The sequence below is a fragment of the Xenopus laevis genome, chromosome 6S (assembly GCF_017654675.1).
Source record: "Xenopus laevis strain J_2021 chromosome 6S, Xenopus_laevis_v10.1, whole genome shotgun sequence".
Lineage (NCBI taxonomy): Eukaryota > Metazoa > Chordata > Amphibia > Anura > Pipidae > Xenopus > Xenopus laevis.
Genome location: NC_054382.1, coordinates 11,077,642 through 11,098,792, shown reverse-complemented (window position 1 = coordinate 11,098,792; position 21,151 = coordinate 11,077,642). Strand labels below are relative to the sequence as shown.

The 21,151-nt window shown below is 38.4% G+C and overlaps 1 protein-coding gene across 4 annotated transcripts in view; it reads right to left on the bottom strand.

Annotated features, from left to right (window-relative positions):
* The window catches only part of rbm33.S (RNA binding motif protein 33 S homeolog), a 68,995-nt gene that overhangs the window by 23,674 nt on the left and 24,170 nt on the right, over nucleotides 1–21,151 (bottom strand). For all 4 annotated transcript variants that reach the window (XM_018269023.2, XM_018269022.2, XM_018269024.2 and 1 more), the window contains exons 8-15: nucleotides 20,492–20,673; nucleotides 19,123–19,327; nucleotides 17,305–17,363; nucleotides 8,739–8,862; nucleotides 6,477–7,246; nucleotides 5,890–6,063; nucleotides 4,030–4,284; nucleotides 1,447–2,169 (exon numbers count right to left, since the gene is read on the bottom strand). In XM_018269023.2, the coding sequence (XP_018124512.1) occupies nucleotides 1,447–2,169; nucleotides 4,030–4,284; nucleotides 5,890–6,063; nucleotides 6,477–7,246; nucleotides 8,739–8,862; nucleotides 17,305–17,363; nucleotides 19,123–19,327; nucleotides 20,492–20,673 (2,492 nt within the window). The remainder of the gene's footprint in view (nucleotides 1–1,446; nucleotides 2,170–4,029; nucleotides 4,285–5,889; nucleotides 6,064–6,476; nucleotides 7,247–8,738; nucleotides 8,863–17,304; nucleotides 17,364–19,122; nucleotides 19,328–20,491; nucleotides 20,674–21,151) is intronic.

Here is a 21,151-nt window from a genome sequence, read left to right as displayed (position 1 = left end):
TATATATATATATATATAAATTTGCAGAGATGAGGCCACACTCGCAGGTCTTATGAAAAGGAATCAGATTTTAGTGGTTCCAGCTATACCCCACTGTCCCTGTGTCCCCCAAGCAGAGAGAGAGAGTGTGAGTGTGAGTGTGAGTGTGTGTGTGTGTAGCCCATTCATGGAGCGCACACCAAGGTGACAGCACTCACAGGAAAATTGCAACAAGACAAACTGAAACCAAGGAAGGTTTATTGTAATTCTATGTTTCGGTTCCTTATTGGAACCTTCGCCAGGGAAAGATAAGGGACCGAAAAAAACCTTCCTTGCGAGTGCCGTCACCTTGGGATTGGGCTCCTTTCCTAGCAGCCCAACAACAGAACAATGGGAAGGTAACCAGTTAGCAGCTCCCTAACACAAGATAACAGCTGCCTGGTAGATCTAAGAACAACATTCAATAGTAAAATCCAGGTCCCACTGTGACACATTCAGTTACATTGAGAAGGAAAAACAACAGCCTGTCAGAAAGCAGTTCCATCCTAAAGTGCTGGCTCTTTCTGAAAGCACATGACCAGGCAAAATGACCTGAGATGGTGCCAATAAACCAATATTACAACTAAAAAAATTACACTTGCTAGTTCAGGAATTAAATTTTATATTGTAGAGTGAATTATTTGCAGTGTAAACAGTGTAATTCAGAAATAAAAAATACATCATAAAGATCATGACAGAATCCCTTGGGCTGGCAAGACATGCTGCCTGTCTGAGAAGCACATGCCAGAGAAAACATTTCACATGCCAAAGGCTCATTCACAGTATGATATGGTTATGGTTTATTAATGGTAAAAAGGCACCAATTAGTCACAGTCCTGTATCCCATAGGATCCCACAGCATACAGGACTCTATCTCATTGACAGCGCTAAAGCAATCAGACCTGGTTGTTATGGGTCACTGCACTAGTTGGTGTAATTACAATAAGCCTTCATTTGCTCCATATCATCAGGTGTGCTGCACAATTATAAGAACGAGAAGAAGAAGCATGAAAAATTAAGCCAGAACAGAATGAAGCACTTTGATCAAGCCTAAATACTCAGTAGACATATCTTTGCTGCTTGAACAGGCTAAGCACTGGCACCTCCATTCAGAAAAGCTCTGGATTTAGTCTTAAAGACAAGGAAAGTTAAACTAAAGAAGTAGGCTAGAAATAGGCTATCCAAAGGGATTTTTATCTCTGCCCGACTTTCGGCCAGATATCGATTGGGAAGTCTGTCCGAGGGCCACACACATGGGTCAATAAGCTGTCGACTTGGTCTGTTGGCAGCTTTTATTGGCCCGTGTATGGGCAGTTTTGCCCTATGAAAAACATTTTGATTTACAAAAGGCTAAATGTAAAGTGATCCTATACTTGCAAAGAAGCCATTTGGCGTATAAAATATAAAGGCAGACAAATTTGCACTTACCGCTGCAGATAATTTGATGACGCGCACTTTGGTGGGGGTAGGTGTAGTCTCCCCGCTTGCACTGTTTGACCTCTGCATAACTGTCCTCTTTGGGGCAGCTGGTCTGGCCGCCTGCAACTGTCCCTGCACAGAAGTAACTTTTGCGATCTGTTGTGGCCCTAACTGTGTGTTGTTAATAGCAGGGCGAACTTGATGTACTTTCTGACCTGGATTATTAGTCATTACCCTTTGCTGTACAGTCTTCTTTACAATATTCTTTGGCTGTCCCTGAACAGGGGTATTGGTTCCAGTTGACAGTTGCACTGGAGGGATTTTCTGGGGAACATTTGTTGGCTTCTGAGAGAGAAGTCTATTTTTCACATTTGGACGTACTTGTGTGCCAGTGTGGGGTAGTATTGGGTTAATGTTATTTAAAACAGGGATTGCTTTTATTTCCTGCTCAGCTGGGCCTTGCTGCGGCCCTGGAAGAGTTTGTTGCTGCTGCTTTTGTTGTGGTTGCTGCTGTTGTTGCTGCTGCTGTTGCTGCTGTTGTTGTTGTTGCTGCTGCTGCTGCTGCTGTTGTTGTTGCTGCTGCTGCGAGAGTCTTTCCAGCAATTCCTTTTTCCTAGCTCCTGCTTGCTGTTGGCGCCGCAACTCCTTCTGTTTCAAAATCGCTTCTCTTAATCGCTTCTGTTCTTCTATCTTTAAACGATAATTTCTGGTCTCGTCATCTTCATCAGGAAACTAACAAAAGAAGAGCAAAACTCTAATTTTAGTGCTATTATTTATGCATATAAAGCAGGACATTTGCAGCGATGCTTGGGTTTGTTTCGGACTGATGCAACAATTGCCATACCAAAGATCCACCAACTTTTTTTTTTTATCAGACAAACAAAAAAGGAGCAAGGGAAATGACTTGAAAAGGTTTGATTAGAATTATTGATTTTTCTTACAGAATTTTAAAGCCTGATCTCAAAGCCATTTGTCACACAATAATTGCTAATAATGAACACCGCGATTTAGATGCCTGACCTTGAACTCGTGCACCCGCTAAAGCATCAACCTCAATGCCAGAATATTAATGTTACAACAGCAAAATAACTTATTATTCTGTGCTCATGCCTTCAGAGGATTACAATAATAAGCATCAAATAACCTTTGCTCAGTCTCTTCACTTGCACTAAAAGCTGAATGGCTGAAGGACTACTTTATAAATATAAGACAGGAGGCATAAAATGTAAATATCTCTATATTGCAGTTCAAATGGGGTGTGAGGCCTCATACAAACACCATACTGATCTCACTAGGATTAGGACACTATAGTGTGCATGTGCCGGTGTAGTTACAGTTCTGGGCTGAGGTTTACAGAACTGCTTCCATCCACATTCTCTCCCCCACTGCTATTCTTCCTCTATCTCACCCATGTTCTGCTCCAACTACCCTGCTTATAGTATAAGTAAACCTTAAAAATAAGTGAACGTAAAATAGATGAGGGGGCTATTCTAAGCTCTTTGCAATGTGCATTCATTATTTATTTTCTTTAAATTCCAAAATATTAAAGGACACGTACTGAAAATGAATGAAATTTGTTACAACAGTGCCACCTGCTGGTCATTTTCTGACCAGTCTGACCACCAAGTAGTCAAGGAAGAACATGTATCCTTTAATATCTAGGTATTTAAAGGGATACTGTCATGGATAAACATGTTTTTTTTCAAAACACATCAGTTAATAGTGCTACTCCAGCAGATTTCTGCACTGAAATCCAAATCTCAAAAGAGCAAACAGATTTTTTTTATATTCAATTTTGACATGGGGCTAGACATATTGTCAGTTTCCCAGCTGTTCCCAGTCATGTGACTTGTGCCTGCACTTTAGGATGAAACTATTTTCTGCCAGGCTGTTATTTCTCCTACGTAATGTAACTGAATCAGTCTTAGTGGGACTTGGCTTTTACTATTGAGTGCTGTTGTTAGATCTACCAGGCAGCTGTTATCTTGTGTTAGGGAGCTGCTATCTGGTTAACTTCCCATTGTTCTGTTAGGCTGCTGGGGGGGGGGTGTTAGGGAGGGGTGATATCACTCCAACTTGCAGTACAGCAGTAAAGAATGACTGAAGTTTATCAGAGCACAAGCCACATGACTGGGGGAAGGTGGGAAACTGTCAATATGTCTAGCCCCATGACAGGTTTCAAAATTGAATATATAAAAAAAAAAAAATCTGTTTGCTGTTCTGAAAAATGGATTTCAGTGCAGAATTCTGCTGGAGCAGCACTGTTAACTGATGCATTTTGTTTTCCCATGACAGTATCCCTTTAAAAAAAGAAAATAATGAATGCACGTCACAAAAGTGCTTAGAACAGCACCCTCATCAATTTTACATTCACTTATTTTTAAGGGGTACTTATCCTTTAACAACCTTCAACCTGAGCATTCCCTCTGCCTTGCCCTCCAGCACTCTTGTCTTCCCTTCTCTGTGGCAAGACAAGTGAAGGATAGAGTAAATAGGATTTATTAAATTGCAGGAAAAGATTTGGAGAACCCATCAATCCAAAATGGATTTAGAGCGGACTCCCGCCGTTCAAACTGTTAGAGATGAGCATACCTGTTCAGATTTTAATTCTTCCTGCATCTGGCTGCCGGCATTTGCTTGCTTCATTATATGAGGATTTCTGATGCCAACAGCTCTCGTCTGGGGTGCGGTGGTACCCACTGGCTTCACCTGAGCAGCAGAGTTTGGTTTCACCTTATTCCTGTCTAAAGAGGAAGCTGGTGCAATGGGTAACTCCCGCAAGTTGCTGTTCCTTGTGTGCATCATTTGCGGATTACCACCCATGGTCATATTTTGAGAAGCAACACCCTGTTAAAGGAGAAAGAAAGGCTAAAACTAAGGAAGCTTTATCAGAAAGGTCAATATAAATACACCAGTAAACTCTCAAAGTAATGCTGCTCTGAGTCCTCAGCATTTCTTTCCTTCTATTGTGTACACATGGGCTTCTGTATCAGACTTCCTGTTTTCATCTTAAACCTCCAGGGCTAGGGCTTGAGCATGCTCAGTTTGTCCTCTTCTCCCCCACCCCCCTTCTCTGCTGTAATCTGAGCCCAGAGCTATGAGTGAGCAGGGGGGAACTCAGACAGGAAGTAATGTCACACCAAGCTAATATGGCAGCTGCTATTCTAAACAAACAGAGAGCTTCTAGAGCTGTTTACTCAGGTATGGCAAAGCATTCTACAGAATAAATATAGTGTTATAGCTTGCACTATTGTGGCTAATCTATTGGCAATAAACTGCTTCAGTAGCTTTCCTTCTCCTTTAACCAAAAAGAAGAAAATATGCTACACTAGCTGCTAGTGGTGTCTTATTGTACTTCCATAACAATGTTTTTTTAAGCTAAATAAATGTACTTTAAATGAACAGTAATGTCAAAAAATAAAATTGTTTTAAAGTAATGAAAATATAATGCAGTGTTACCCTGCACTGGTAAAACCGCTGTGTTTGCTTAAGAAACACTACTATTGTTTATATAAATAAGCTGCTGTGTAGCAATGGGGGCAGCCATTCCAAGGAGAAAAAGCTGAAGTTACACAGCAGATAGATAAGCTGTCTGTCTGTCTAATGGTGTTATCTGTTATCCATTAGTTAACCTGTGCCATATAGCCGTTTTTCAATTTCTGCCATTGCTACACAGCAGCTTGTTTATATGAACTATAGTAGTGTTTCTGCAAAAAGATCAGTTTTACCAGTGCAGGGCAACAGTACATGATATTTTCATTACTTTAAAACACTTACATTTTTTGGTGTTACTGTTCCTTTTTAATGATATAAATTGGCAATGTAATGCATTATGTTATGTAATAGAGGCCCCTGAACAACGTCAAAGCTGCACAGACTATTTGACTCTGGCGTAACCTTGCCAGATCCCCTACAAGTTTTTACTACAAAAAAGTAAAGATGATCTTTTTTTATATAAATGATCTCTTTTAAAGGAATTATTCAGTTTAATTTAAAATATAAAATTTAAAAATAAAAACTGGGTTAATAAATAGGTTGTGCACAATAAAAAAATGTTTCTAATATAGCTATTAGTGACTTGAGGGGGGGTCACATGGGTCATAACTGTTGCTTTTAAATCTGAGCTGAATGCTGAGGATCAATTGCAAACTCACTGAACAGTTATGTCCCATGTGGGCCCCCTTAAAGTTGCTGACTAACTCAGAGTTAGAGAGCTGAAAAGCAGGAAGTAGTATTCTGTTCTGTTATGTTAGACATCCAGTCACTCCAGCCTTTATACATTAAATTTTTGGCTAATTTACTATATTAGAAACATGTTTTATATTTCACAGCCTGTCTATTTACCCAGTTTTTATTTTTACGCTGAACTGTTCCTTTAAAAGTCACCTTATGTTGCAGCTTACCTGATATCCTTTAGCGAATTTTACAATTTACTGCTGAGGAAAAACATACCTTTCTCGGTTTAGGTGGACGTAATCTGTTGTTTGAAAGCATTTGTGGGCTTTGTTGATGTGGGCTGTGTTGATGCGGTCTGAATGGCTGCTGTGGTATGGGCATGGGAGGTTTTGAAGGTCTTGGTGTATGGTGAGGCTGGTGTGGAGGTGGCATTGAAGCTGGCACAGGTCCCTGAATGTAAAGAAAAGCAGTTTTCCAATGACATAGCATCATACAGACTGTAAAAATTACAGGTACTCCAAAGCCAGAACAATTTTTGTTATTCTAGATGCTGAAAACAAACCCTAATCTGCATATTCAAATCTGAGAATGATCAAACATTCATAGCTTTGCCCATTAATTTTCAGCCTATATCACATGATCTATATGACATTTACATTGTGGCTGTGCTCCAAAAGCAGCGGTATTAAATCTCCTGAAAACAATCACTTTATCCCATAGCCAAGCTTAAAAAAACCTGCTCTGACTGTGACTTGGCTGTGATGTGTGGCCTCCATTTAAATGCATGCATTGTTTTAAAGGGTTACATTTGGCCTAAATTTAGCACATAGTTTTATTTTGCCCTTACAACAACACATACAAACCTGAATATTTGGTTGGACATGATGCATAAATGGTTGGCCTGGACCTGGTGAAAACTGTGGTCGTGGAGGCGGAAAATGTCTGTTTGGAGAGCTCTGATTAAATGGAGGAATTCCCATAGGACCTGGAGATGGTGTGTTGAGTCTAACTGGATGCTCTCTTGAAAACCCTGATTGGTTGAATGCTGGTTGTGTTAACGGGCCTTGTTGATTAAAACCTGGACCAGGTGTTGGCGGATTGAAAGAGGGATGAGGCCCCACATTTGAAGGCTGGTTGAATCCTGGTTGGTTCAGTCCTTGTTGGTTAAACCCAGGCTGAGGACCAACCCGGTTAAACCCAGGCTGGGGGCCAGGTTGACCAAAACCAGGCTGGTTAAACACAGGCTGCGGTCCAGGTGGGATGAATCCAGGCTGAGGACCAGGTGGGGTAAACCCAGGCTGTGGGCCTGGCTGCCTAAACCCAGACTGATTAAAGCCTGGCGGTGGGCCAGACTGATTAAAATTCTGCTGTGGACCAGGTCCTGGCGGAGGAAATCCAGGCTGAGGGCCAGGCTGGCTAAAATTTGGATGTGGGCCTGGTTGATTAAACCTTGGTTGTTGACTGGGTTGATTAAACCTTGGTTGTTGACTGGGTTGATTAAACGACGGCCCAGATTGACTGAACTGAAGCTGTCCTTGGTTTAGAGGTGGGTGGTTATTATTCAGAAGTGGAGGAGGGGGGCCTGGAGGTGGGTTTCGCTGGTCAAAGAGATGTTGGTTTGGAAATCTTGGTTCTGAAAATGAAAATAAACTAATCAGACTGAAATCATGCTTGAATAATGTTAAAGCAGCATATAAAATGTAGGCTGCTAAAAGATTGACCATTATAATGGATACTCAGCCTTAAAGGGGATGTCATCTGAAAAGTCTCTTTTTTTAAATAAATGACTAAGGACCCCCATCATATTTTAATTGCTCCATGGACCACCACAGTATTTATTACAAAAAGAAGAAAATCTGGGTTGACATGGCATCGGAGGGGTGTGATAAGATGGTCTTGGAAAATGACTAATATTTAGGCATATTGCCTAGAAACGACAAGCAAGGGAAAGTTGTGCTCACCACTAATTTTTAAAAACATTAAGCGGGGGAGCAGTGAGGTTGTGACCACAAATTTCACATAAACAAATACAAGAGTCCTCTGCACTCAACTCATTATCAATATATTAAGGACATTGAAACACTTTGTGCCTTAAGCTACTAAAAATCCATTCCCCTTTAAACAAAACAGGGATTGTTTGTCCATATATTGCAATATATTTAAGATGGCCAACTACGTCAAAGTCATCCCATATCTGGCCATTCCTAAACTCAAATTGCATCCGATTCATTAAGAATTCAATTGCTTCATTATACATTTTACAAAGGGACTAAGTTTTACCTGCAACTTACTTGCTGCTTTTCAAAGTAAAACTCCCAAACTTGGCTGCCCTTTTATTAGACACCAGTGGGATCACCCGACTATAGCTGGAAGGGTGGGGGCTACAACAGGGAGCTGGTCACTACTCCTGTATAAACTATATCTCTTGTATTTGTCTAGAAACGACAGCCCCCATGGTGTTCTTAAAAACAGATATTAAGTGTACAGGTACCCATGAAGAAAATTATGTTCAAGAACCACAGCACTTTACTATTACATGGGAAGAATAAATGTTAAAGCTATTAAAGGCATTGTTCAGTATAAAAATAAATAGGCTGTGCAAAATAAAAAATGTATCTAATATAGTTAGTTAGCCAAAAACGTAATGTTTAAAGGCTGGAGTGACTGGATGTGTAACATAATAGCTGAATTATTGAGCTGAATGCTGAGGATCAATTGCAAACTCACTGAACAGTTATGTCCCATGTGGCCTCCCTTAAAGTCACTGACTAACTCAGAGTTAGAGAGCTGAAAAGCAGGAAGTAGTGTTCTGGCTATTATGTTAGACATCCAGTCACTCCAGCCTTTATACATTACATTTTCGGCTAACTATATTAGAAACATCTTTTATTTTGCACAGCCTATTTATTTACCCAGTTTTTATTTTTACACTGAACTGTTCATTTAAAAACATTTATATACATTTAGACAATGTTGCTGTTAGTATGCTTCTCAGAGCCAATATTAGTTTAAAAACTCGGTACATTTTCCACGTAGTAAGTTGACTTGTAAAGGAGAGAAAAACGCCAGTGTCAGAGACTGGTCATATAAAATGGTAAGTTCCATCCAGATGCTGAATAAGTTACCTCCTAGAAAGAATGGTTCTCTCTCTGGCTGTGGTGGTGGATTTCGCCATGGCTCTTGTAGTCTGGGGGGTGGGTTGAAGTTGCCGGGTACAGGGCCTGGAACAGGTGGGAACTCTGGCATTCCCTGAAACAAAAACATGGAGATGGTGAAGTGAAAGCAGGCTCAAAAGTCAGCCTTCAAGTACAGGTATTGGATCCCTTATCCGGACACCCACTATCCAGAAAGCTCCGAATTATGGAATGGCTGTCTCCCATAGACTCCATTTTATCCAAATAATCAAAATTTTTAAATTTCAAAAATGATTTCCTTTTTCTCTGTAATAATAAAACAGTAGCTTGTACTTGATCCCAACTAAGATTTAATTAATCCTTATTGGAAACAAAACCAGCCTATTGGGTTTATGTAATGTTTAAATTAATTTCTAGTAGACTTAAGGCATGAAATTATGGAAAGATCCATTATCCGAAAACCCCCAGGTCCCGAGCATTCTGGATAAAAGGTCCCATACCTGTAACAGTAAATATATTAATTCAAAGTTACAAATTATAAAATGCCTCCAAAGGAAAGACTGGTCGCCAAATCCCACAGATAGCTTAAACGAGTTGTTTACCTTTAAATGAACATTTAGTGTGATGTAGAGAGTGATATTCTGAGACCATTTGCAATTGGTTTTCATTTTTTATTATTTGTGGTTTCTGGATTTTTAGCTTTTTATTCAGCAGCTCTCCAGTTTGCAATTTCAGCAATCCAGTTGCTAGAGTGCAAATTAGCCTAACAACCATACAATGATTTGAATGAGAGGCTGGAATATGAATAGAAAGAGAAGTAATAAGTAGTAATAACAATAGTCTTTAGCTTTACAGAGCATTTGTTTTTAAAAGGGGTCAGCGACCCCCGTTTGAAAGCTGGAAAGAGTCAGAAGAATGCAAATAATTCAAAAACTATAAAAAAAGAAAAATCAAAGACCAATTGAAAAGTTACATAGAATTAGCCATTCTATAGCATACTAAAAGTTAACATAAAGGTGAAAAACCCCTTTACAAAAATGTATTTAGCAAGCAGGTTAAATTGGTCAGCCCTGCGAAATATGCTGGTGCTATATAAATAAATGTTAATAAGGTTAATAATTAAAGGGATGGTTATAGAATGGGTAATTATAAGCAATTTTATCTTTTTTTAAGTTTTTGAATAATTTTCCTTCTTCGTCTGACTCGTCAGCTTTTAAAGGGGGCCACTGACCCCCATCTAAAAAAGTAAATGCTCTGTAAGGCTACAAATGTATTGTTATTGCTACTTTATATTACTCATCTTTCTATTCAGGCCTCTCCTATTCATATTCCAGTCTCTTATTCAAATCAGTGTATGGTTGCTAGGGGAATTTAGAAACTGCAAACCCGAGAGCTGCTAAATAAAAGGCTAAATAACTCAAAAAACAAATAAAAAATAAAACCGATTGCAAATTGCAAACTCTCTGCGTCGTATTAAAAGTTAATTTAAAAGGTGAACACCACCTTTAAGGGCAGAGACACATGCTCAGATTCGGGGAGATTAGTTGCCCAACAACAAATTTTGTTTTCGGAAGTCGCCCGAAGTTGCCTCACTAGGAAACCTCGGAAAAAGTAACGCTCAGAGTGCCATCCCACAGGTAATTTTACATTCTAGCCGGCGACTACTTCGTTTTCCGAAGTCGCCTCTCGAGGAAACTTCAGAAAACGAAATGCTCAGTGCCATCCAGCCGGCAATTTACATTCTAGCCGGCGGGAGGCAGTTCGGGGAGATTAGCCCAGAAGAAGAGCCGATTTATGGCAGGGCGGCTAAATCTCGCCGAATCTTTGCGTATGCCCTTACCCTAAATCTCGCCGAATCTTAGCATGTGCCCTTAGCCTAAATCTCCCTGAATCTTAGTGTGTGCCCTTAGCCTAAATCTCCCTGAATCTTAGCATGTGCCCTTAGCCTAAATCTCCCCGAGTCTTAGTGTGTGCCCTTAGCCTAAATCTCCCCGAATCTTAGCGTGTGCCCCTAGCCTAAATCTCCCCGAATCTTAGTATGTGCTCTTATCCTAAATCTCCCCGAATCTTAGTATGTGCCCTTAGCCTAAATCTCCCCGAATCTTAGTGTGTGCCCTTAGCCTAAATCTCCCTGAATCTTAGTATGTGCCCTTAGCCTAAATCTCCCCGAATCTTAGTGTGTGCCCTTAGCCTAAATCTCCCTGAATCTTAGCGTGTGCCCCTAGCCTAAATCTCTCCGAATCTTAGCGTGTTCCCTTAGCCTAAATCTCCCCAAATCTTACCGCGTGCACTTACCCTAAGACTCAAAAGACAAACTAATAGGACCAACTAAGCATGGCGGCTGAAATGAACACTGATCTATTCATCCAATTTCTGCTGAGATGACCATAGGTATACTAATGGATACTGATTTTTAGGAAACAAAAAAAAAAGGAAAAGGATTGTAGAGGCCAACCTTTACATAGCTACAAATTCCAAATTACAATTTTAAAGGCTCAATAAGCCATCCAATTTACCTTCTGAACAATAAAAGATAATGTAACTTTAATCCCTTTAAAGAATTATACACTATTTTGCAAATTCTTTTATCCCCTTAAATATCCATCAAGTTAAGAAATTAACATTCACTCTCGCACAATCACGACACAAATTATTCTTTACATTCCCACATCTTGTGTTAATTACATGATGTTATCTGTAATAATCTATTCATGAAACGCTGATAACTTGCCCTGCCGGTGAAAAGAAGGGAAATTTAGCATAAATTGCTTAGTACAAAGTTAATCTTTTAAAAGAAAAATACGAATAAAAGGGGGATCTAAGCTCCATTGTGTGACTTACCAGCTCTACAGCAAGGGTCACTCAGACTTTAATAAGACTAATTAAATATGTTTGAAGCATTGTGACTTCATGAATCTTTCCGTAAATGACTTCCAACGTCTACAACATGTTTTCACTTATTAATTTCACTTGATAGGCGAGTGTTCTATTAGAATCCTAATGATGGTTAAGCAGGGTCACTTAACAATGGAGCACAGAAATACAGCCTGGCAAGTAAATGCTAAGAAGTAAAACCATTAAACACTAAATGAAATGTTATAGTCTTTTCTCCAGGCTTGGGAAATTATGCAGAAAATAAGAGGATATAGATTATCCTGAGCATAAATGAATTTCTTTGCTGCCCATTTGCATTTATGCATAGGAACTGTTGCCCTGCATATTTGCCAAACAAAGAAGCAAAACATTTAACACAATATTCCAGGGGGGCCCAAAAATGTCCCAAATAAGTAGAATTGCCTCCCATGGACTTTAATAAGGTGATACTAAACTCTATAGTTAGTATAGGTATGGGTATATATAATTTGTGTGAAAGTATGGAGGGGTGTGTGTTTGGATGCTGGGTTTTCATTTGGAGGGGTTGGACTTGATGGTCTTTTTTTTTTTTGATGGGTCTTTTTTCAACCTGATTTAACTATATAACTATGTAAGGGGGTTATTTATCAAAGGTCAAATTTCAAATATATGTGATTTTTTTTACTCTAATAAATTCAAATGTACTCGAATGGGAGGTTATTTGTGAAAAAACTTGAACGTCTAATATTTGATAGAAGAGTCCCGACCCGAAAATTCGAATGGAATTTCTCCAAAACAAAAAAAACCTTGAATGTCAGGAAGGCAATTAATATTTTCAAATGGTTTAATGGACCTCTGCCAATGACTAGTAAATGAAGTCTGCAGGTTTTAGGTGGTGAAAAATCGAATTATGCAAATGAGGATTCAGTTCGTCTTTGCAGAAGGATTCGGCCGAATCCGAATCCTGCTGAAAAAGGCCGAATCCTGGATTCGGTGCATCCCATATATATATATATATATATATATATATTTTTATATTTTACGGGCTGAAAAGTTGGCAATGCATTTTGAATAAAGCACATCAATTTTTTCACGATAAACAAGGAGTGCGTGTCCATTGCTATGTTGTATTACAAGATTTGACCTACGCACCCATCTATATATATTTAAAATCCGGAAAGAGTGCGTTCAATATATGGACATAAAATATATGAATGAATATATATATATATATTATATATATATATATATATATATATTATATATATATATATATATATATATATATATATATATATATATATATATATATATATATATATATATATATATATATATATATATATATATATATATATATATATATATATTCAAACAGAATGGAATGCACAACCATTAGTATGCAGAAACCTGGGTGCTAGTCTGAGAAGTATGTAGACAAAATGCAGGGATTGACAGCACTCCAAGGAAAAACATCAAGTCAATAATTCAAATGAAAGTGGAGATTTATTGGTGATCCAACGTTTCGGCTACGCACAGAAGCCTTCGTCAGGGAAAGACGACGAAGGCTTCTGTGCAGAGCCGAAACGTTGGATCCCCAATAAATCTCCACTTTCATTTAAATTATTGACTTGATGTATTTCCTTGGAGTGCTGTCAATCCCTGCATTTTGTGTGTGTGTGTGTGTGTGTATATAGATAGATTAGATAGATAGATAGATAGATAGATAGATAGATAGATAGATAGATAGATATAGATATATATAGATATATAGATATATATATATATATAGATAGAGATAGATAGAGATAGATAGAGATAGATAGAGATAGATAGAGATAGATAGAGATAGATAGAGATAGATAGATAGATAGATAGATATAGATAGATATATATATGAGAGAGACAGATTTACAGATTTAAATATAAAAAAATTCCATCGGCACTCTCCAATCAAAACACAAAAGCTGGGTGCTCACCATCAATTTTAAAGTCCACTGTAAGAAAGCACTCACAGCTACAAAAATCGTACACCAACGTGGAAAAGATTAATTCCTCCATATTCACATCTATGCGTTTCGATCCACAGGGGATCGTCATCGTGATATATTTTTTATTCATATTACATTTTCTTATATTTTAGCACTCACAGTACATAACAAGAATACCATCTAAAAAAAAAATAAATCCAGGAAATAATCACCAATAACAACAGATATTAATTTACACCCAGCGTTTAAATATAGAAATGAAATTGCAAATAGGTGGCAGGTAGAACACAGACAATCCAGTTTCCTCTCTTGATATAAAAGAAAACAGATTTTTGCCATGCATCGAATACACTAGGCTTCAGAATAAGGAGGCTGATATTTAATTACAGTTTATAATGAGTTCAATGTAGAATATGTTTCACTGTTTGTTCAGAGGGAATAGAGGAATCGTGACAACCTGAAAAAGGGTTGTTGAGTCTAACAAAGTGCAGTCTGCAAAAGGGTCACTTGCTATGAACAGCTTGTGCTTATGTTAAGCGGCATCAAGAGCAGAAGGAATTGCACTAATATGATTAAATGTGATGGTTGTGATAATGAAGGGTAATTGAAATGAATTTGATACTCAGTAGAAAACGGTAGAAGTTCAGTATTATGTAAGCTGCATTTTGAACAAGATTTAACAGTTTAAAGGCTTGTTGCATGGGAGAGTCAGAACCTATACAACAACACACACAGCAAAATACTAGGCTGGCATACCAAAAGTCTACTAGAAAATCATGTAAACATTAAATAAACCCAATAGGCTGGTTTTGCTTTGAATAAGGATTAATTATATCTTAGTTAGGATCAAGTACAAGCTACTGTTTTAATATTACAGAGAAAAAAGGGAATCATTTAAAATTTGGATTATTTGATTATAATGGAGTCTATGGGAAAAGGCCTTTCTGTAATTTGGAGCATTCTGGATAACGGGTTTCCAGATAACTGATCATATAGCTACTACAGTGTGTTTTAGCTAGGGTTACTGGATTCTGTTTGGATTATAGCCCAATTCCTGGATTCTGCTTATTTGCATATGCAAATTAGGGTTCCTAATAGGATCAGGATTCAACTGTTGGGTGCTTGTAATAGCGATGTCCTCAATTTCCAATTATTCAAGTGAAAGACAAAAAATTACACACTTGGGGCACCATCATCTATTGCACATTCCCAGCTCAACACATCTAGCAGAATGAAATCTTAACTTAAAGGGAAAACATGTTTTTTTCTAAACGCATCAGTTAATAGTGCTACTCCAGCAGAATTCTGCACTGAAATCAATTTCTCAAAAGAGCAAACAGATTTTTTTATGTTCAATTTTGAAATCTGACATGGGGCTAGACATTTTGTCAATTTCCCAGCTGCCCCAAGTCATATGACTTGTGCCTGCACTTTAGGAGAGAAATGCTTTCCGTCAGGCTGCTGTTTTTCCTTCTCAATGTAACTGAAGGAGTCTCAGTGGGACATGGGTTTTTACTATTGAGTGTTGTTCTTAGATCTACCAGGCAGCTGTTATCTTGTGTTAGGGAGCTGCTATCTGGTTACCTTCCCATTGTTCTTTTGTTTGGCTGCTGGGGGGGAAAGGGAGGGGGGTGATATCACTCCAACTTGCAGTACAGCAGTAAAGAGTGATTGAAGTTTATCAGAGCACAAGTCACATGACTTGGGGCATCCGGGAAATTGACAATATGTCTAGCCCCATGTCAGATTTCAAAATTGAATATAAAAAACCTGTTTGCTATTTTGAGAAATGGATTTCATTTGGAGCAGCACTATTAACTGGTTCATTTTGAAAAAAAAAAATTTTTTCCCATGAAAGTATCCCTTTAATTACAATGCCTTAATAAACCAAAAGGCAGACGATCAGGTTAAGAGGAGAACGAAAGCCTAACTAAAGAAGTAGCTAGAAATGTTGTACATTATGTTTTGTGCTTCTGTACCAGCCCAAGGCAACCACAGCTCTTTAGCAGTAAAGATCTGTGTCTCCAAAGATGCCCCAGTAGCTCCCCATCTTCTTTTCTGCTGTTTCACTGATTCACATGCTCTGTGCTGCTGTCACTTACTGAGCTTAGGGAGCCACTCACAATATACAGTACGCATAGAATAGAAATGTCACAATATAAGGCTGATTAGTCATTAATACAGATAATTACTACATGGCAGCACAGAAACCAGAGCAATTAGCATCAGAATTTAATCATCAGCAAACCTGTAGCATCAGCTTATATTACAGCCAGGGAAGCTCATTTTCTGCTGGATAATTAGTGCCGAGCCCTAAGCTTAGCTTCTCAACAGCCAATCAGAGCCCACTGAGCATGTGAGTGTCACAGACACTTTCCAAGATGGTGACCCCCTGTGACAAGTTTGAAGTCCTGGATCATTGCTGCTATTGACAAGCTGAAACTTTAGGCTGGTGCAATAAATTCAGTATATAAAATATGGCATTTTTAGCCATATTAATATTGAGGTTTTAGTTCTCCTTTAAGCCGCTGGATGCACGATTCAGTATATACAAGGTCTTGTTTTAACTTGTGGAAAATGGGAGAAAACCAGTAAGTTTCAGAACTCGAGCTTCTTACAGTAACCTCTGGTGAGCACATTTTTGTTTGTTTCCTTCTCTGCTCTGGGCTAATTGAACATGCACTTTCATGAGTTTGATTTAAAAAATGTTTTGTTTTTCCTTCTTCTGACTGATTCCTCCCCCAAAGCGGTACCTATCTTGCACCAACTGCTTCTGTTAGTTAGTGAGCACCTTCAGGCTGTGTGTAATGGGTGGCTCTTTAGCGAGGCTTTGAGTTTAGCAATACATTTCTACATATATTGCCCATGGGAGACCAACTGCCTCTTAAAGGAAAATTAAACCAACCAATTATGGCTTCAGAAAACACTCAGTTCTTTTGCCGTGTTTAAAAAAAAAAAAAATCCCTAAAAACGGTGGTTCAGAAGACAGACTGTAGATTTCATAGTGCTGAACATTTTCAGTTTTGTATTGGATCTATTATCCGGAATGCTTAGGAACTTGGGTTTTCACTTCCATATTTTGAACACCACCCCCCGCCAAAAAAAAAAAACATTTAATCATTAAATAACCAATTGAGCTGGATAATATCAGAGCTGCATAATAATAAGTCATAACACTACTTCCTGCTTTGTAGCTCTTTTGCTTTCCACTGATTAGTTAACAGGCAGTAACCAATCAGTAACTTGAGGGGTACACATGGGCCTTAAATGTTGCTTTTGAATCTGTGATGCATGCTGCAAACTCATTGAACAGTTTATGTCCCATGTGATGCAACTTTTAGTCACTAACTCAGAGTTAGAGAGCTGAAAAGCAGGAAGTAGTGTTCGATTATATAAGACATCCAGTCACTCCAGCCTTTATACGTTTCATTTTTGGCTAACTAACTATATTAGATACATTTTTTATTTTGCACAGCCTGTCTTTACCCAGCTTTTATTTTTACACTAAACTGTTCCTTTAAGATATATTGATTCTAATTACAGAAAGTTCTCTTATATGGAAAACACCAGGTCCCAAACATTCTAAATATTACATCCCGCGCCTGTACCTTAATCTCCTTTTCAGGTATCAAGTAACAAGCAATCTTTATAATTCAAGCAAATACAATGATCACTCATTCATGTAAACAAATACATAAGAGATTGATACTCACTGGAAACCTTGGTGGCCCGAGAGGAGGTCGAGGCTGGTTAGGGGCTGGTAAGAGGGGCACTAAAAACACAAAAATGTAATTTAGAGGTGACAATGCTTCCCAAGACTATAAATTTTTAAATGCAATCCAGTCTCTGTATATATTCGTGATAGTAATGCACTAAATCCACTATCTGGGAATTTGGCCAAATCCTGAATGGATAATGGATTTGCCCAAACCTCAAACTGAAGCAGAACCCTAATTTCCATATGCAAAGTAAGGCAAGGAAAAGTTAAAAAAAACAACAAAAAAAAACAAAAACAAAAAAAACTTAGCACAGCGAGTCGGAAAAATTTTTACATTTCCTTGCCCATGTGATGAAAGGTCAAGTGATTTTAAAGGGGTTGTTCACCTTTAAATGAACTTTTAGGGGGGAATTTACTAAACTCCGAATGCAAAAATCACAAAAAAATTTTGATTTTTGATTTTTTTTTTTAAATAAAATCGGACTTGTAAATATCGGAATTTATTAAACCCTGAGTCAGAATCTGAAAATCCGGCATCTCAGACCTGTCGAGGTTGCATATAAGTCAATGGGAGAAGTCCCAATGATTTTTTGATGTGCGCTGGGTTTCGTGCAATACCCCGTTTTCGGGTGAAAATTCCAGAAAAAATCATGAAAATCGGGAAAGCAAAGCAAGTTTTCAGTAAATGTAATAATAAACGTAAAAAAACCCCAAGCGGATTTGATCGGAGTTTCTAGCAGAAAATATTGAGATAAATCCGGACTTTGATAAATAACCCTCCTAGTATGATGTAGATAGTGATACTCTGAAGCAATTGGTTTTCATTTATTATTGATTGTGGTCTTCGAGTTATTTCGTTTTTAATCCAGCAACTTTCATGATTTAAATTTCAGCAGTTGGGTTGCTAGGGTCCAAATTAGCTTAACCATGCACGAATATGAATAAAAGAGGGCATGACTATAAAGATGAGTAATAAAAAGTAGTAATAACAATACATTTGTAGCCTTACAGAGAATTTGGTTTTAGATGGGGTCAGTGACTCCATTTTGAAAGCTGGGAAGGCAAATAATTCAAAAACTATATATAAAAAAAAAAATCATGAAGACCAGTTGAAAAGTTGCTTAGAATTGGCCATTCTTTAAGATATTAAAAGTTAACTTAAAGGTGAACTTAAGGATCTGAATTTGGTTCAGCCAGGCACTTGGATATGGCTGAATCCTGCTTAGAAAGGTTGAACCGAATCCTAGAAGATGCAATATTCTTTTGAAGGCTTGTTATATTTAAAACAAAAAAAAGCAAAACAGCTAAAAAAACTTGTATATTCCTTACTGGGGGATGCACAGAATCCACTATTTTGGATTCAGCGAACCCCCGAATCCTTTGCGAGAGATTCGGCAGAATACCGAAACAAATCCTAATTTGCATATGCAAATTAGGGGCAGGAAAGGGGAAATTGTGACAAATTTCCCTCTGCACTAATTTGCATATGCAAATTAGGATGCAGATTCAGTTCAGCCGCGCAGAAGGATTTGGCCGAATCCTGCTGAAAAAGGCTGAATCCTGGCGGAATCCCGAACTGAATCCTGGATTCGGTGCATCCCTATTCCTTACATAAGATTAGATATTTTTGTCTTACCAACAGCAACTAGCAATCTGACAAATGTCAATTAGAACTTTTATAGATCGGAACAGTCTTTTTACATAGGGCAAAAAACATGAGAAATTCCTTGTCCCCACTGTTAGACATTGCAGCAAATTCAGTTCTGAACATAGACCGACGGTATGCATAGCACAGAGAAAATGAACAACTAACCTTGAACAGGTGTTACAACATTGCCTTTAAAATGAGGATTTATGTGTATATTTTTCGATTGCTGCGGTGTTGACAAAGTTTTCCTGACCGATCGTTGTTTTTCTTGCAGGGGAGGTGAGGTCATGGCGTCCAAAGGTTTCCGAGAACGGGGCATGGGAAGAAGAGGCTGAATCTGGTTTTGGTGAAACAGGCTACGGATGGGTTGCTACAGAGAAAGCAATAATGATACCATTAGAGCAGTTTGGTACAGTAAGAGTGATAATGATTCAGATGATCACAAGAAAGATTTGCCTCTATCATACCTACTCATTGAACATTCATTTAGAGGAAGCAAGTAGCTTATTGTTTTGCTTCATTCATATTCCTGGTACAGTAACTCTACATATGTGCCCAGCTCTCATTCTAAAAAGGCAAAGGAGAACTCACTATCCTGTTGCATATCATTTGCCAATAAGGATTGTTTTTAACACTGTGTACATTACGCTGGTCACATGTACCAGCCGGCTGTAAGGCATTCTGATTAAAGGAATTGTTCAGTGTAAAAATAAAAACTGGGTAAATAGAGGTTGTGCAAAATAAAAATTATTTCTAATATTAGCCAAAAGTTAGCCAAAAATGTAATGTATAAAGGCTGGAGTGACTGGATGTGTAACATAATAGCCAGAACACTACTTCCTGCTTTGCAGCTCTCTTAGTTTCCACTGATTGGTTACCAGGCAGTAACCAAACAGTAACCTGAGGGGGGTACATGGGTCATAACTGTTGCTTTTGAATCTGAACCGAATGCTGAGGCTCAATTGCAAACTCACTGAACAGTTATGTCCCATGTGGCCCCCCTTAAAGTCGCTGAAAAGCAGGAAGTAGTGTTCTGGCTATTATGTTAGAAATCCGGACACTCCAGCCTTTATACAATAAACCATTTTCATAATAAAATACTTTTCTAGTAGTATGTGCCATTGGGTAATCATAAATAGAAAATTGCCATTTTAAAAAATAAGGGCCACCCACTGGGATTCACGGTGCACACAAACAAACTATACTCGTTAGGTCACATGAGCCAATTAACAGACAGAGTTGTGTCTTTTGCTTCCGCACTTCTTCCTGTTACAGTTAGAGCTGCAGTATTTCTGGTCAGGTGATCTCTGAGGCAGGACACAGACCATCACAAAATAGAGGTTCAAGGCAAGAGATGTAAAAGGGCATGATTTACTTAAATATATATTCCAGTTTTGTAAGATTGGGGAGTAAAATTTTCCTTTAAGGCCCAGTTAGGTGATATGAAACATCTTCAGGTCAGCTTTCATGATGACTAGAATGTTGTCAGATGCGTGCAGCTGAGAGATCAGCAATAAGAAAAATAATCAGTTACCCCATGAGATGATCTTTGCTCCCGGATTCGCCGGTCATTGCTGTCGTGCCTCTGCTCTCCCATTCCACGAGGCATTGAATTGTTGCCTCCACGCCTGCCTCGTTTACACGTGTATCGTCCCTTGCGTAGACGCTGCATCTCCTCAAATTCCTGCAGAGATGCTTTGTCTTCAGCAGAGAGATCTGTAGGAAACATGAGAAGACAACATGTTGTTAAAACAATAACAATATGAATAAAACAAAAAAAATTCAAGGGGCAAACAGCTCGAGGGCTGGTGAATAAAGGAAGTTTGGCCAAGAAGATCATTTTATCTGATTACCTTACAATAAAAATGCCATTACAGAGCCCACTGAGCATGTGTGTGTCACAGACACTTTCCAAGATGGTGACAAGCTGAAACTTTGGGCTGGTGCAATAAGTTAAGTATATAAAACATGGCGTTTTCAGCCCTATTCATTTTTAAGGTTTAGTTCTCATTTAAGGATTCAGTTGGACTGAACACAAATTAAAAAAAAAAATCTCAGCACAGAAAATGTAGTTCTGACCAGAATTTCCATCTATATCAGCCTAACACAACACCGTTGTTCCATTCAGAGCTAATGCAGTGAATCAGCAATTATTTTTCTACTGGCTCTAAGTGTCAAGATTAATTTCACCATC